Source organism: Prionailurus viverrinus, chromosome E3 (genome assembly GCF_022837055.1).
Source record: "Prionailurus viverrinus isolate Anna chromosome E3, UM_Priviv_1.0, whole genome shotgun sequence".
In the NCBI taxonomy this organism is placed as follows: Eukaryota; Metazoa; Chordata; class Mammalia; order Carnivora; family Felidae; genus Prionailurus; species Prionailurus viverrinus.
Genome location: NC_062576.1, coordinates 39,625,124 through 39,639,687, shown reverse-complemented (window position 1 = coordinate 39,639,687; position 14,564 = coordinate 39,625,124). Strand labels below are relative to the sequence as shown.

Below are 14,564 nucleotides of genomic sequence, written 5' to 3'. Positions count from 1 at the left end.
CCAGGCCAGCAGGGCAGCCTCCGGGGCACCTTGGAACTGCGGAGGCACATTCCTCCCCTCGGCTCCCCACCCCCTGCCCCCAGCTGTGGAGAGACAAGTAGAGGAGTGGGAGGGGGGCCCTCACCGCCTCTGCCCCACCTCCGACAGCCTCGAGGTTATAGGGCGACACGTTCAGGCTTCGTGCACTGTGGCGGCCCTTGAGGCTGGAACTCCCCTTCTCCCTCTTCACAATGAGGAAACTGAGGCCCCGGGAGGTGGCGGGACTGAGTCACCCCCCTCACCAGGGTTTTTGTCCGCCTCTCACTGCCCACGGACCTGCCGGGCCCCACACGGAGGGGCCAGCAGATCCCTGGGTGGCGAGTCCCCAGCCGTCTCCCGGGCATGCCGTGGGGTCTCCTACAGCGTCCGTCCATTTCCACGTCCACAACCCACCCTCCGAGGAGCTGGAACCTGAGGGCGCCTCCTGTCCCCTGCTCCGAGGCCCTCCAAGCTGGCCCCAAGGGGATCACCCACCACCCTTGGTGTCCCACCTGTCGCTGGAGGATGGCACTCTTCTGTGCCCTGCACCGGCTGCCCTGCAGCACCGCTCCGCGGGACCCCCTGGCAGGGCCAGGACGGCCCCTTCCAGCAGCAGGTAGACAGACTCCTTCCGCTTCCGGGGCCCGGGGCCTGCGTGAGCAGCTGCGTAGGACCACTGGCCCCCGCCTGAGCCGTGTCGCCCGCAGGGTTGCGTTTGGAGCCGCCTCCCCAGAGGCTCGGAAGGATCCCCGCAGTTGCCACAGCCTGCCCCCTCCCCATGCCCGGCTCACCCCTACACCTCTGCCTCTCCCCAGGCTGATAAGGACAACCTCTGGTTGTTACATCAACGTGACCTGGGAACCCTGGCTGCGGCCACCCCAAAGGGCTTGGGATCTGCTGTGACATCAGACACGCGAACCGGATCCTGAAGAGCCGGCCGCCGGCTGGTCTCCCCGGGGCCGCCCCCCGCCCCCCACCTCCTCCTCCTGCCACCAGGTACAGAGGGTAGGGCTGGACATTTGTCACACGAGTCCTGTGCTGCAGGCAGTGGGCTGGGCACTGCCACCGTGACGCGCCCGCGCAGGGCGACAGGCTGTCTCTTCTCCCTTGATGGACTGTGGTCTTGGGCCATCAGGAGCTGTTTATAGAGTTGTGGTTTTTTGTTTCCATCCTTGGCATTTAGAGACCTTGTCAGCAACGGAATCCCCTAGAACTAGCATGAGTGCAGGAAAGTCATGTCAGAGGCAGAAAAGGCAGTTAGGAGAAGGGCAGGGACTCCCGGACTAGGAGCTCCCAACACCGCAGGGCACTCTTTCTCAGTGTGGAAGGTTCCAGGCGCTCAGGCCAGCTGAGAGTCCTCGCCTGTGACCATGGCCATGGCTGCCCCACTCTCAGGCCTCCAATGGGTCCTCTCTCTTTCCAGGGTAAAAGTCCCAGGGAGAGATTCTGGCTGGGTCCGGGTCACGTGTCACGGGGACAGTGGCCCCAGATTGGGTCGTTCGTCCTCTCCTGAGACTGGGGGCAGGTCTGTGCCAGAGAAGGTAGCGTGGACTCAGCTGTGAGTCAGGTCCCCTCCCCGGGCAAGCACATGACATTTCCCCAGGGGCCATTTTTGCCATGGGACCGAAGGGTGAGGGCTGAAGGGGACGTGGGCCCAGCAGAGGTCTGTGCCTCAGTTTCTCAGTCTGACACAAGGGTTGGGTTCGGGGGCCCTTTCCAGGGGTTCTACTGGCTATTCAACCAGTTTTGGCCCCTCCCTGCACGAGCCAGCTTCTCAGAATGAGTGTTGTCATCTGTGCCCTCCACCCCGTGCCCCTAGTTTCCAACAGGCAGGGACCCAGGTCCCCTGTGGGACAGGCTTCCAGCCTTTAGGCCACAGCTCCCCTGTCAAGTTTGGCGCCCGCCCCCAGACATGGCTGTGTGTCCCCGGGGTTCGCTCTCCCAGCAGCCTCACTGTCCTGGCCACACCAAATCCAAGAGTGGACTGTGTCCCAAGGTCAAGTCGGCTTCTGCTTCTGGTCAAGCAAGAAAGAGTGCTGGCCAGCCCCGAGGCAGCCATCTCCCACTTTGAGTGCAGGGCAGGGTCTGGCTGGGGCTCCGCGTGGGCCGCTCCCGGATTTCTGGACAGAACAGTCGAGTCAGCTGCTCCCGTGACCGGCACCGTAAGGAGCTGGGAGCTGGGATCAGGTTCACAGATGAGCGGGCAAGGATTCTCCAGAGCTTCCTGGCCTGACCGCAGCTCTCCGCCCCTGGCTTCGCCCGGCCCTCAGCAAGCTGTCAGCACCGCGGCCCAAGCCGGGCGTCCTTTGACAAACCCAGGCGTCCCTTTCCTGCCACCTCACAAGCGCTGCTCAAAGCATCTTTGTTCGAGGCGGGACTGGTGAAGCCGCAGCCCCGCCCTGGCCTCCTTAATCTCCCCCTGGCCAGGCCCACACACCCCCAGTCCCTTTAAGCCCCCAGGTCCTGCCCCTGCCCAGTCAGCAGGGAGGGCACCGGCCATGCAGGTAAGAGCAGAGTTCAGGGGCAGCCGGCAGGTCATGGAAATAGGTCGGGGGGCAGGGGCCAGGCTCCAGGGCTCCTGTGGAGGCCGGGGGGGGGGGGGCAAAGCTTGCAGGGGTTGGAGGACAGTCATGGTCCCCGGGGTGCGGGGACAGGGAGGTGCACAGGACCTGTGCCCCTGGGATACGTCCAGGGCCAACCAGGGGCTGAGGGAACACAGAGGGCCTCTGGGGCCTGGGGCTAGGACCGTCCTCTCCTTGCAGGCACCGCCCGGAGTCCAGACCCTGAGCGGTGTCACCCTTCCCTGGCCCGGCTCTGAAGACAGAATGAGGGGGGCCTCCCGCCTCCAGCTTTTGCCGCTGCTGTTGCTGCTAGGTGGGTGTGGGGCAGGGGCTGGGGGCTGTTCCCAGTGTCCCGTGTTACCCCTCCCCGGCCTGGTTCCCCTAGAGCACTTTGGGGTTCCTAATCTCGGCTTCAAAGGTCCAGGTTCTCTCCGTCACTGACCTTGGGCTCTCCGAGCTCACATGTGCCCATCTGCGTAAGGGGTACAAGTCCCCCCGCCTCACAGTGCTCTGGGGAGGGTTAAGTCGGGTAACCTGTTGATTGCACAAAAGCCTGGCACCAGGTCGGTGCCACAAATGTGTTTCACCCTCCTTCCTAGTCTCTGACCTCCCTCCCTCTCCCTCTCCCCCTGTTATCTGACACCAAATTCATAATCCGGTCTCTTCCCTCCTTCCTCCCCCAGGAGCTCCTGGGACACCGGACTCTGCAGGTAAGGAAGCCTCCGGGCCCCTGGCGCCACCCCCTCCCTAACCTTGGCCCTGCGCCTCTCCCATCGCACGATCCCACGCGCCTGCCAGCGCGCCCCCCCCCCCCCCCCGTCTTCCGCCCACCCTCGCGCCCTCCTTGTCCCCTGCAGCCTGCGGGCAGCCCCAGGTGTCCAGTCGGATCGTGGGGGGCCGGGACGCTCGGGATGGACAGTGGCCGTGGCAGGCGAGCATCCAGCACCACGGGGCGCACGTGTGCGGGGGCTCGCTCATCGCCCCACAGTGGGTGCTGACGGCGGCGCACTGCTTCCCGAGGTCAGCGGGGTGCGGGGGCGCCGCCGGGGCCGGCTCCGGGGGATGCGGCGGCCCGGGGTGCCGCGGGGACCGGGGAGGGGCCGCCGTCCGCAGCGCCGCCTCTGTCCCGCAGGCGGGTGCTGCCGTCCGAGTACCGCGTGCGCCTCGGGGCGCTGCGCCTGGGTCCCGCCTCGCCCCGCGCGCTCTCGGCGCCCGTGCGCAGGGTGCTGCTCCCCCCGGACTACTCGGAGGGTGGCGGCCGCGGCGACCTGGCGCTGCTGCAGCTGAGCCGCCCGGTGCCCCTGAGCGCCCGCATCCAGCCCGTCTGTCTGCCCGAGCCCGGGGCCCGCCCACCGCTCCGAGCGCCCTGCTGGGTCACTGGCTGGGGCAGCCTCCAGCCTGGAGGTGAGGCAGCGGGGGTAGGGGGAGGGACAGGGGATCCTCCTCCACCTCCCTCTGACCGGGAGCCCCCCACTCTCCCAATCCGGGACCCAGCGAGACCTCCAGGGACCCAGACCTCCTCCCGGTCAGACAGGCGGGTCCCACCACTCCTGCTTCCTGCCTCGCCCGGTCCCCGCTCCTATAGTCCCCCTTCCTCCCCCCAGTGCCACTCCCAGAGTGGCGACCTCTGCAGGGAGTAAGGGTGCCGCTGCTGGACGCGCGCACCTGTGACCGCCTCTACCACGTGGGCACCAGCGTGCCCAGAGCGGAGCACATAGTGCTGCCCGGGAACCTGTGTGCCGGCTACGTCGAGGGCCACAAAGATGCCTGCCAGGTGCGGGAAGCTGCCTGGAGCCCCTGGAACCCGGCTCCCGTCCCAGCTCCCTAGGACCCAAGACCCAGGGGCTGTACCTCCTGGCCCCCAACCCCCAGAAATGCCATCCCAGATCTTCAAAGGGCTGAGATCTAAGCCCGACTTTCTCCTGCAGGGTGACTCTGGGGGACCCCTGACCTGTGTGACGTCTGGGCGCTGGGTCCTGGTGGGTGTGGTGAGCTGGGGCAAGGGCTGTGCCCTGCCCAACCGTCCAGGTGTCTACACCAATGTGGCCACTTACAGCCCCTGGATTCGGGCTCGCCTCAGCCTCTAATGCAGTGAGCTGGAGCCAGAGGCTGGGGTCCGTCTGAGGACCTGCACGTTCCCTCCCACCTTGCCCCTTCCCACTTAAGGCTCATAAGCCTTAGAAAGCTGCGGGGCCATCCGTCTCTCCATCCCCTGCCTCCTCCTTGGAGCTCACCAAACCCTAGCCGCCAGCCCTCCTCCTGGAGCCTCCCCTGCGTCCCCGGGTCTCACACTCCTCCTTCCCCGTCCTGCTCACTTTTACCCTTCTCTGCTCCAGCCAGGGGCCTGGGCACCCAGAGGCGGGCAAGCCAGCTGGTGCCCGGTCTGGCCCGTGTGCCTGCCTTTTTCTGGAGGAAGTCAGGGAAATTCAAAGCGTGAGAGGGATTCAGCCCCAGAGAGGTGATTCTCCATTGCTGGCTTTGAACATGGAGGAGCTGCTGGCGAGGAGCCACAGGAGAGCGGCCTCCAGGAGCGGAGGGCAGCCCCCGGCGGCGGACAGCCAGCAGGGGGCACCTCCGTGCCCCGACTGCAAGGAAGGGAAGCTGGCCGACAACCTGAATGAGCTTGGGACCCAGTTCTCCCCACAGCCTCCAGAGGAGCGCCCACCCCGCATCAGCGTACCCACCAGACCAGGCCCTTGAACCCAGCGGAGCCCACCCAGACCTCTGGCCTGCAGAGTTATGACTTAATAAATTTGTGTTGGTTCAGGCCGCCATGTTGCTGGTCTTTTACTACGCAGCAACAGAAAACATATAGATCGTGCCCTGTTGCACTGGGGTCTGGGTGGGCGTGCCATGTGCTCTGAAAGGCTCAGGGGCCTCGGCACCTGGCATCATGCCCTCTGGGCCGGGAGCCCCCAGGCAGGCCTGGCCAGAACTCCTGCTGTGCCTGATTGGTTCCGTTGTTATAACCATACTTGCGGGGAGGGTCTGGGGCTGTGTCCTCCCTGTGGCAGGGGCCCACAGACCCAGGACCGCCCCCCTCCACCTGCATCTGGCCCTTTGCAGCTCCCTGCCCACCCTTGTGTGCCTGGGACCTGGGTCCAGTCCCCTCCCTGCCATCTCCTCATTCCCAAGCCAAAGACCATCCATCCCAATAGATACAGCTCAGTTTCTAGAACTGCAGAAGGAACAAGAAATGGAACAAATCCTGGAAACCCCAAAGCCTAATCGTTGGAGCTACAAGGGCCAGTGGAGGAATGGGATGGGGGAGGCCATCATCAAAGGTGCAGCCTGGCGGGGCAGGCCTGAGCCACGCGGGGCAGGCCCTCCATCTGGGGTAGAGCTTCACTGCCCTTGGAGGGTGGTTATCGGGGAGCAGGGCGTCCGGAATGGGGCTTGTCTGTGGACATGTCAGCAAGGGGACCCTGGTGACCGCTGCTGGGTGATGCCGGCCATCCTCGGTGGCTCCCTCAGTCTGGAGCCAGCTAAGGGGCCTTCCCCAGGACGCCTCCCAAGACACTGAGGTGGGAACAAGCCAGGGGCCGGGAGCCAGTCTGCTTCAGCCTGGGACTTGCTGTGACTCGAGTAAAGGGTCCGCATTCAGAGAGCCCTGTGTTTCTGAAGCATGAACTGGGAGCTAAACATGGGAGTCCGGAAGCCAGAGAAACAGGATCTGGGCGTGGAAGGGAAGGTCAGGGAATGAGAAGAGGTCAGCTACTCCTCATCAAGCCCTTACGAGATGCCACGCAGAGAGCTTTGCTGCACCGTCTCATGGGATCCTCACCTGACACCCATTTGCCAGATGAGAAAGCTAAGGCCCAAAGGCACGTGGCTGGTAGATGGCAGAGTGGGATTCCAACCCAGGTGGTCTGATCGTGGAGGCAGCTGGAACGGCAGGGGCGGGGTCACAATTGCCTCTCCACGTGCTGCCCCCTAGCACGGGCTCCCGCCCCTTCCGGTCCCTTCCGGCCCCTTCCAGCCGCACCAGCTCCATGAGGCTGGGCAGGCGGCAGGTTTTGGCGCAGCCGACTCAGGGGCACCGGGCCCTGTGCTGGAGCATCCCGTCTGTCTTCAAGGTCAGTGGGGGCAACCTGGCCCTGCATCAGCCACAGCTGCCTGACCTACCAGGTGACAGGCTGGGAGGCTGTGCAGCCCAGAGGGGAGCACCCGGGGCGGCAAGGGTGGTCCTGGGAAGTCTCAAGCATGGGGGACGCTGCGCTCCTGTCTAAGGCAGGCGCTTCCCGGCTGTCCGCCGACTCTAGTTGGGGATGCTGCAAGCAGACGGCCCAGCTTCCCCCAAGAGTTCCGACTTGGCCTCGGTTTCCCCTCTGTCCTCTGAATTGCTACCACCCACCATGTCGGGGCTGCTGGGAGGGCTAAGAGGACGGCTGAGGCCCCGCCTTTCTGCCCACTGAGCCTGCATGCTGTGCTTTGCACGAGCGCGCTCTCGCTCGCTCTAGGGACACCCGGGAGGTGCCCTCGTTTTCAAGTTCACGCGTGGGGAGACAGGCCCAGAGAGGTTAAGCAGCGCGAGGCCCGTAGCCGGTAAGCGGTGAAGCTAGGTTGCAGCTGGGCAACTGACTCAGGCCCCACACCCAGTTGTGCGTCTTCCCTTGTGGCCAGGACAGTAGTCGTGAAACACTCTACAAATGGGAGGCACGCTTCGTAACTACCGGTGATGACAATTACTAATCAACGTTGAACACAAAAAGGAGGGGAAGCCCCACTAGGTCGAGACCCCGCCAGCTTAGTCCGGAGGCCAGAGAAGGGTCCCTGTCATGAGCGTTGGGTGGTTGAGGTGAGGGGGCCGAAAGGGCCCAGACAGCTTCCTGTGCAGAGAACCAAGAGCAGTGGGCCGGCCAGCTCACCCACCATCTTGAGGTTCTGGTGCCGTCCGTCATGGCCCCGGTGAGGCCGCAGAGTGGGGGCTGGAGGTCAGCCCCCATTCCCCCTCAAGCCCCTCCTGAGCCCACTCCCACGGCAGGAGACATCCTTGCAAGGCCTACAGTCCACCCCCTACAACCGACCCACCAGGTCTGTGGCACCGTGGGGTTCACAGAGACACCCAGAGGGGAAGGGCTCATGGCGGGCAAGGCCCCTGCCCTACTCGCCACCTCCCCTAGGCCGGGTGACCTCTGACAGCAGAGACCGCCGGAATCGGACACCAGTCATTACCCAAACCCTTGCGCTGTGCCGTGTGCGTTGGCTCATTAATGCTCCCCAATGCCTTATGGAATCCAGCTGTGTGTCTGTCCCCTTCGAGGATGGGACGACGGGTGGAGGCTCAGCCCCGTGCCAGAGATCACAGTTAACGAGCTGATATTTGACCCAGGTGGTCTGCCCGAGGGTGGGTGGAGACAGGCGTGAGCCTCGGAGGGAGGGAGTGTGGGCCCACTCAGGGGGACTCCCGGTAGGCATCCTGAGCTGTGACACCGGCAGGGGCAAAGCCAACAAGGCAGGTGTGTACGTGGCAACAGGGCCGAGAGTCAGGATAATATGCCCAGGTGCAGCCGGGTCACAACATCCTAGGTGGAAGGGAGGCCCCTCCTTTTCCCGCACCCTGGGCTCCTTTTTTTTTTTTTTTTAAACTTTATTTTTGAAACATTTATTTATTTTTGAGAGAGAGAGACAAAGAATCCCAAGCAGGCTCCAGGCTCCGAGCTGTCAGCACCGAGCCCGACGTGAGGCTCGAACCCACAAACCACAAGATCATGGCCTGAGCCAAAGTTGGACGCTTACCGCCTGAGCCACCCAGGCGCCCCTTTGGACTCCATCTTTAACTGGCACATTCTGGGAGGTCTGCTGGATGCCTCTGAGAGCGTGACTGGCCTCCCATGGTCCGTCCACATCCCTTCCCTGCCCCATGCTCTCCCTCTTCAGCAGTACAGGATCTAAAGCCTCCAAATCTCTGTGCACAAAGATGCTGAGGTTAAGATGGAAATCTCTGACCTGAGCCGAGGACCCGCCATGTCAGTTACTTGTCCACAGCCTCCTGACTCAGGTGATGAAGTCAAGGTCAGCCAGGGGCTGGGGAGCTAGGAGGGAGCAGGGGCTGCCTAGGCTCAGAGAGGGAAGAGTCACAAGGAGGGGAAAGGACCTGAGGCGGCTCCAGAGCGCCAGGGGCTAGAACTCAAAAATGACAATAATTATGTTCACAGTGTTAGAAACCTCTGTTGAGTACCAATTCTTGATGAAAATGCACACACTTGACAAACAGCCATTCCTCGCATCTTAAAGAAGAGGACATTAGACTTTCGCGAGTTTTATCACCCAAAGCTGCAGTCAGCGCCGAGAGCAAGGATTTGAATCCCTCGTGGCCTGAGGCCAGAGCCTGCGTGTGAAAAATTAGTAGACGGAAACCTCGTTTAGTCGGGAGGCCAGCAGAGGGAGTTCTCAGCATCGCAGCCCAAGCTGGGACCTCGCAGGTGGGTGCTCTTCACCAACCCGACGGGGAAGGTTTCCTCCTCCCTTGGCAACGGCTCCGCCAATGAGAGGCTCTCACAGCCCAGCCAATGAAAAGCCAGTATACTTAGACCTCCCACTGTATGCCAATGAACTTTGCTTACGACAGCCCTGTTGCTCCTTGATGACCGTCTCCTTGGTCTCCGCGCTTGCCTATAGCCTTGCTGAAGCTTGCTCGTTGTGGATTGTAACTGCCTGGTATCCCCGGATAAGCCCAGTTTTGCTGGTGAAATAACTCATTTTTTATTTCCTAAGGTTAACAGTTGTCAGTCACCAGCTTGATTCAGGGCCAAGGCAGCAGCACCTTCAGATTCTGCCCCCTCTCGAGAATTCTCAAATTGCAGCCCCGCAACTGCACAGCTGTTTGGCATCCGAGGCCTTCCAGCTGCTCACGGGGCGCCCTGAGCCTGACACGTCCTCAGGGACCCAGTTGAGGCGCTCTCCCTCCAAGGGGCTGGTTACGCAAGAGAAAAAAGCCTCATTTTTCTCGCTCTAGTGTAACTGCAATCTGGGGCAAGGCAGGACAGTGTCCCAACACCCGGGGAAGTAAGGTGTAGGCGTCGGTAGGGCAGCCCCCTAGAAGGGCAGCCGGCCAGGGAAATCAAGCCTACAGGCCCTCCCAGAGCCCAAGTGGACCTAGGTCCCTGGGTCGGGGGTCTCCTCTTTCCTCCGTCCCTGGGGCGAACCATCTTGCACCGTGCCTTGCTTTTCCCCGGAAGTTCGCCGGGCCCCTCCCTAACCCAGGGAGCAGCTTCCTGGGGTCCTTCCAGGCCACAAAAGCCCGGCCCAGGCTGGGCGGGGAAAATGGGGACAGCCCACCCATGGAGGTAGCCGGAAGGTCCAGAATTATCACCCCCTCAGGATGGACGGCAGGAGGCGCTCGCCCTCACACGGCAGCCCAGGTCGCGCTGAGACGCAAAAGTCCTGCCGCCCCGATGACCAGGATGCACAACAGTCACTGACTATTCCTGGGATGGGGGGATACGCTACGCTCGCCAAGTCATTCCCCAACGTCCCCCAAAGAGGGCTGAGCCTGCGCCCAGACTGCTCCCTGACTGCGACAGGGGAGCCTCGGCCTTGCCACTCCCAAGATGGCGCCACTACCTGCCGCTTCAGGTCTCTGCCCCACTCTCCACGCCACGGCGCCGAGATGGCGGCCGGACGCGCGGTCTGACCGAGCCGCCGGCGCATCACTTAAAATGGCGGCCGCTGGGCGGGGCGGCCGGGCGCGAGGCACGCTGGGGCGGGCGCGCGGGTTGCCGGGAACGGGGCGGAGCGCGGCCGCGCCGGCGCGTCGAGGGGGGGACAGGCAGCCGCCGCGATGGTGAGCGGGCGCGGGGGGAGGGGCGCCGGGCCGGGGCCGGCGGGGGCGACGGGGGCGCCGGGCCGGGGGCGGCGAGGGCGGCGGGGGCGGCGGGCCGCGTGGGGCGGGGGGTGGGGAGGACTGGGCTCTGTGTTCACGCCGGCCCTCCGCCCCCCAGGACGTGTTCCTCATGATCAGGCGCCACAAGACCACCATCTTCACGGACGCCAAGGAGTCGAGCACCGTGTTCGAGCTGAAGCGCATCGTCGAGGGCATCCTCAAGCGGCCGCCCGACGAGCAGCGACTGTACAAGGTGCGGCCGCGGGCGGGCTTTGGGCGGGGGCCGGGCTGGCGATGCGCGGCGGCCGCGTCGTTGTTGTCAACAGTGGCCGGAACTCCCCCGCGTGGAGGCGAGGCGGCCTCGGGGGCGCAGGGCGGCCTCGGGGGCGCGCGGGCTCCTGACAGCCCTGCTGTGCGTCCAGGAAACTGAGGCTGGGGAGGCGGCCACTTAGCCCAAGGTCGGATTTGAACTCCGTTGCCCTTAATCCTCCGCAGGCCCATCAGAATCGCACCCCTTCACCTCCTCTCCTTATTACAGACAGTTGGAGGGTGTCACGATGAGTAAAGTCCTCGCCCAACCACTGTATTACTTCCCAGCTTTCTGCGGATGCTCTAAAAGCCCCTCCTCCCCACCCCCTTTAGAAACCAACTGCAGAATTATTCAGCTCCGGTGGCTTGGGGTTCTCGTTGGGGGAATGCGTTGTATTGGTCCCTGATTCGGGTGCCCCGCAGCATGGGGTCCCCCACCTAAGTGCGTTGATGAGATTCTGGCTGGAAAGGAGGAAGCTGGCCTTTCACTCCAGACTTTTCTCCCTGCTGCCTGTGCTGCTTCACATACTGTGTTCCGTGCTTTCTGTGTGTCTTTCGCTCAGTGAAACCTCCTGGCTGCCCTACAAGGTGGGAATTTCAGTAATTCCCATCTTACAGCTAAACTTCACATCAAAAAGATGAAACGCTTTGTCTCAGGTGGCAGAGCTGGGATTCAAATCAGGCAGACTGTGGACAGACTGCGTCACTGACTCTTGAAATTAGATTTTCCTGCAGTTTGGGGTGAAAAAAAAAAAAAGATTCCAGAGCCCTAACCCTGGGAGGTTCGGATTTGGAAAGTCTTGGGCGTAGCCCTGGAAACTGTGTTTGACACACTTGGGTGGTCCTGGCCCGTATTTGGGTCTGTCTTCCCTGAATCCTGACATCCAGGGAAGTCTCTGGGACTTGCCCGTCCTGGGGTCTCTTGTAACACCTCGCCCACCTCTCTCCCCAGGATGACCAACTTCTGGATGATGGCAAGACACTGGGAGAGTGCGGCTTCACCAGTCAGACGGCACGGCCGCAGGCCCCAGCCACCGTGGGGCTGGCCTTCCGGGCAGGTGAGTGGGGCTGTCAGGCAGGGTGGAACAGACCAAGGGGTCGCTGGGGAGCCTGCTCTTGGCTCCTCCCCGCCTCCAGGGCATTGTGTTCCCCAGTCCACAAAGTGTAGGTGGTATCTTGTGATAGTGTGTGTGTTTCTCCACAAAGGGAAAAAAAAAAAAAAAAACAACGAGACGCTTGTAGAAATTGTCTACTTCGCGGGGGATTCTAATGTCTATCCCTAGTCATGTTTACAGAGGTCTGAGTATTGGGCCGTCTGCTCTGCATTTTATCTCCGTTCCATTTAAAACACTCCTTAGCCTGCGAGGTAAGCACTGCTATCCTCACTTTGGAGACGTGGACACTGGGGCTTGCCGGCTGTCAAGATTCAGATGCTGACTGCCAGGACCTTTGTAGGACATCACTTAGACCCCCAGCATCTCTGTGCATGCCACACTTGTGCCCACTTTCAGGTTGAGTAACTGAGCCCAGGCAGGTTAGGTCGCTTGCTGGGACTGCCAGATCCAGAGTTCGTGTCTAGCCCCTGCCTGCCCCAGAGACTGTGCTTGGTGATCGACCACATCACCCCCTGCCTGATGTTCAGAAACCTGAGGGAGTGGCTCACTCCCCTCCAGTATACCTCCTTGCCCCAAGAGAGGTTTGAATTTTATTCTTTGTCTTTGGAAACATGAACGAAAGTTCTACGTGGTATGTTTTCACGACTGTGTACCTGGGGCTGTGTGGATGGCTGGGTAAACTTTGTTGATAAGTAATTATTTTTCTGGCTTCTTGTGAGAAAACTAGCAAGGGGTGCAGAGGGAGTCCAGCAGTGTGCCACTTGCCAGTTTCGTAAGGATCCCTGTGCCAGGCCTCAGCAGCCATGTCCTTGGGTGGCTGCTTCATGCCCCCCCGCCACCCTGCCGACTGGAGCTCCTGTCTCCGTAGAGGGGTGCGACACATAGGCCAGTCTCGTAGGCAGCCTGAGCCCCCATGCACCACAGGCCTTGGCCTGTGAGTGCTTAGCAGATGGAAGTCTTAGGGGCCTTTCTGTGGGTTCCCTCTGACCCTCACAGCGATGTTGAGGCAGGTACAGGGCTGGTCCAGACCTCTCCCATTCTGCTTCTGAAGCCAAGGCTGGACTGCCTTCTGGAAGTAGCAGCCCTTCTCTTACTGAACAAAGGCATTTTTGTGTAGGCTTGCAGACACTCTTGGAAGATGTTGATAGACCTATTTTTTGATGGAAAAATCACAACAGAGGGAGTGTCCCCCCGGCCCCGACTCTAGTTTATGGCATTGAATGTGGGGGTGCCTAGACCCTGGGTGGCACCCCCTCCTCAGGCAGGGGATCGTTGTCTTGACAGAGTAAACAGTATGGACTGAAGCGGCTGTTCTTTGCTTCTCCCACGGACTACTTTTGTTGTAGAAGTACACTTGTGGGTGCGTAGTTGTGTCCTCGTTTAGTTCTTGTGACGACAAGACGATTCTTTCCAACTGGCTACTCAGTGAGGGAAAGGAGTGTTGAATAGCATCATCCAGACCATTTCCAAAAAATGGGAGAGGTGACGAAAGCAAGAATTGTCTGTCACTGCAGACTTACGGCTTGGGGGGGGGGGGGTAGTTCGTTGCTACGCTGGGCCGGGTGTCTTCAGCACTGCTGACGTTTGGGGCTGGAAAATTCGGAGTGGTGCTGTGCACTCCAAGGTGTTGAGCATCTCTGGTCACTACCAGAGATGGTCATATACCCACTCTCCCAAGGTGTCCGTTGCTAGGCTTGGCCGGCTTTCCCGAGGGGCCTAACAGGTTAAGAACCCTGAGCCAGGTGGAGAGAATAGCGTCCCTGTTAGAAGAAAGTGCAGGAGAGAAGTTACAAAACGGGACTTGTTTGCTCTGCGCTGAGGTGACAGCAGAAACAAGACGGGAGCCCTTCTGCAGCCGCTGTTCTCTCTAGTTGGGGGAAAGCATCTGGTCAAAGGGAACAGGACTGTTTGTGGCTGGTGGCAGGTGAATGCTCCTGAAGCAACACACAGGCATTGGGCTGCGGGGACGGTTTTTATAGAAGGGCTGGGGAAGTTTTCTGAGGTGATGTTGGGGTTGATCTGGATGGCAGGCTAGGGGCCAGCAAATGTGAAGCTCCTAAAACAGGAAGGAAGAGCTTGATACGGGAACACAAGAGACAGACAAATGCGACGACTTGAGATTTTATTCAGAGTATGACGGGATGCCGTTGGAAGGTTTGAGGCAGGGAAAGAACGGGCTGGCTTAAGCTTAAAAATCAGTGCTTGGTGTAGAGGAGGTGTGAATGGAACAGTGAGTTGGGGCTGATTGAGGGGAGACAAGTAGGTGGACACAGGCCAGCCCACAGGCTCACCCTTAGGGGCACAGGGTGAGGAGGACCCCAGGGATGGCTGGGCTAGATGGAGGGGGTCAGGTTGCTGGTAGGGGTGGGAGGCATCCCAGTAGGATCACAGAGTCCAGGCAGTTAGGCCGGCCGGCCAGGACGAGGGAGACTCACTTTGCAGAGGTGGGAATTGGTTCGGAGGTCCCCCAGAAGCCGGGTGGCTGCTCCCTCCAGCTCTCCCCACCACTCCCCTGTCCACCAGATGACGCTTTCGAGGCCCTGCGGATCGAGCCCTTCTCCAGTCCGCCCGAGCTGCCTGATGTGATGAAGCCACAGGACTCAGGAAGCAGCGCCAATGAACAAGCAGTGCAGTGAGAGGGCTCCTGGCCCGCCCCCGGTGCCCCCCCCCCCCCCCAATAAAAGAGATTTGGGCATCTGCCTGGTTGCTGCCTTTTTCTGCGCACCCTCTCCTGAC

The 14,564-nt window shown here is 61.5% G+C and overlaps 2 protein-coding genes across 2 annotated transcripts; both read left to right on the top strand.

Annotated features, from left to right (window-relative positions):
- The first annotated feature begins 136 nt into the window (after positions 1 to 136).
- Positions 137 to 5,284, top strand: LOC125154757 (serine protease 33-like). Its single transcript, XM_047839347.1, has 8 exons — positions 137 to 634; positions 834 to 1,014; positions 2,781 to 2,892; positions 3,263 to 3,289; positions 3,437 to 3,599; positions 3,712 to 3,983; positions 4,184 to 4,353; positions 4,508 to 5,284. The coding sequence occupies exons 3-8, from the start codon at positions 2,844 to 2,846 to the stop codon at positions 4,664 to 4,666; spliced, it is 840 nt and encodes a 279-aa protein (XP_047695303.1). The 5' UTR covers positions 137 to 634; positions 834 to 1,014; positions 2,781 to 2,843; the 3' UTR covers positions 4,667 to 5,284.
- Positions 5,285 to 10,279: 4,995 nt separating this feature from the next.
- ELOB (elongin B) lies at positions 10,280 to 14,527 on the top strand. The gene is made up of 4 exons (XM_047839348.1): positions 10,280 to 10,365; positions 10,523 to 10,657; positions 11,666 to 11,771; positions 14,352 to 14,527. The coding sequence occupies exons 1-4, from the start codon at positions 10,363 to 10,365 to the stop codon at positions 14,462 to 14,464; spliced, it is 357 nt and encodes a 118-aa protein (XP_047695304.1). The 5' UTR covers positions 10,280 to 10,362; the 3' UTR covers positions 14,465 to 14,527.
- The last annotated feature ends 37 nt before the right edge of the window (positions 14,528 to 14,564 follow it).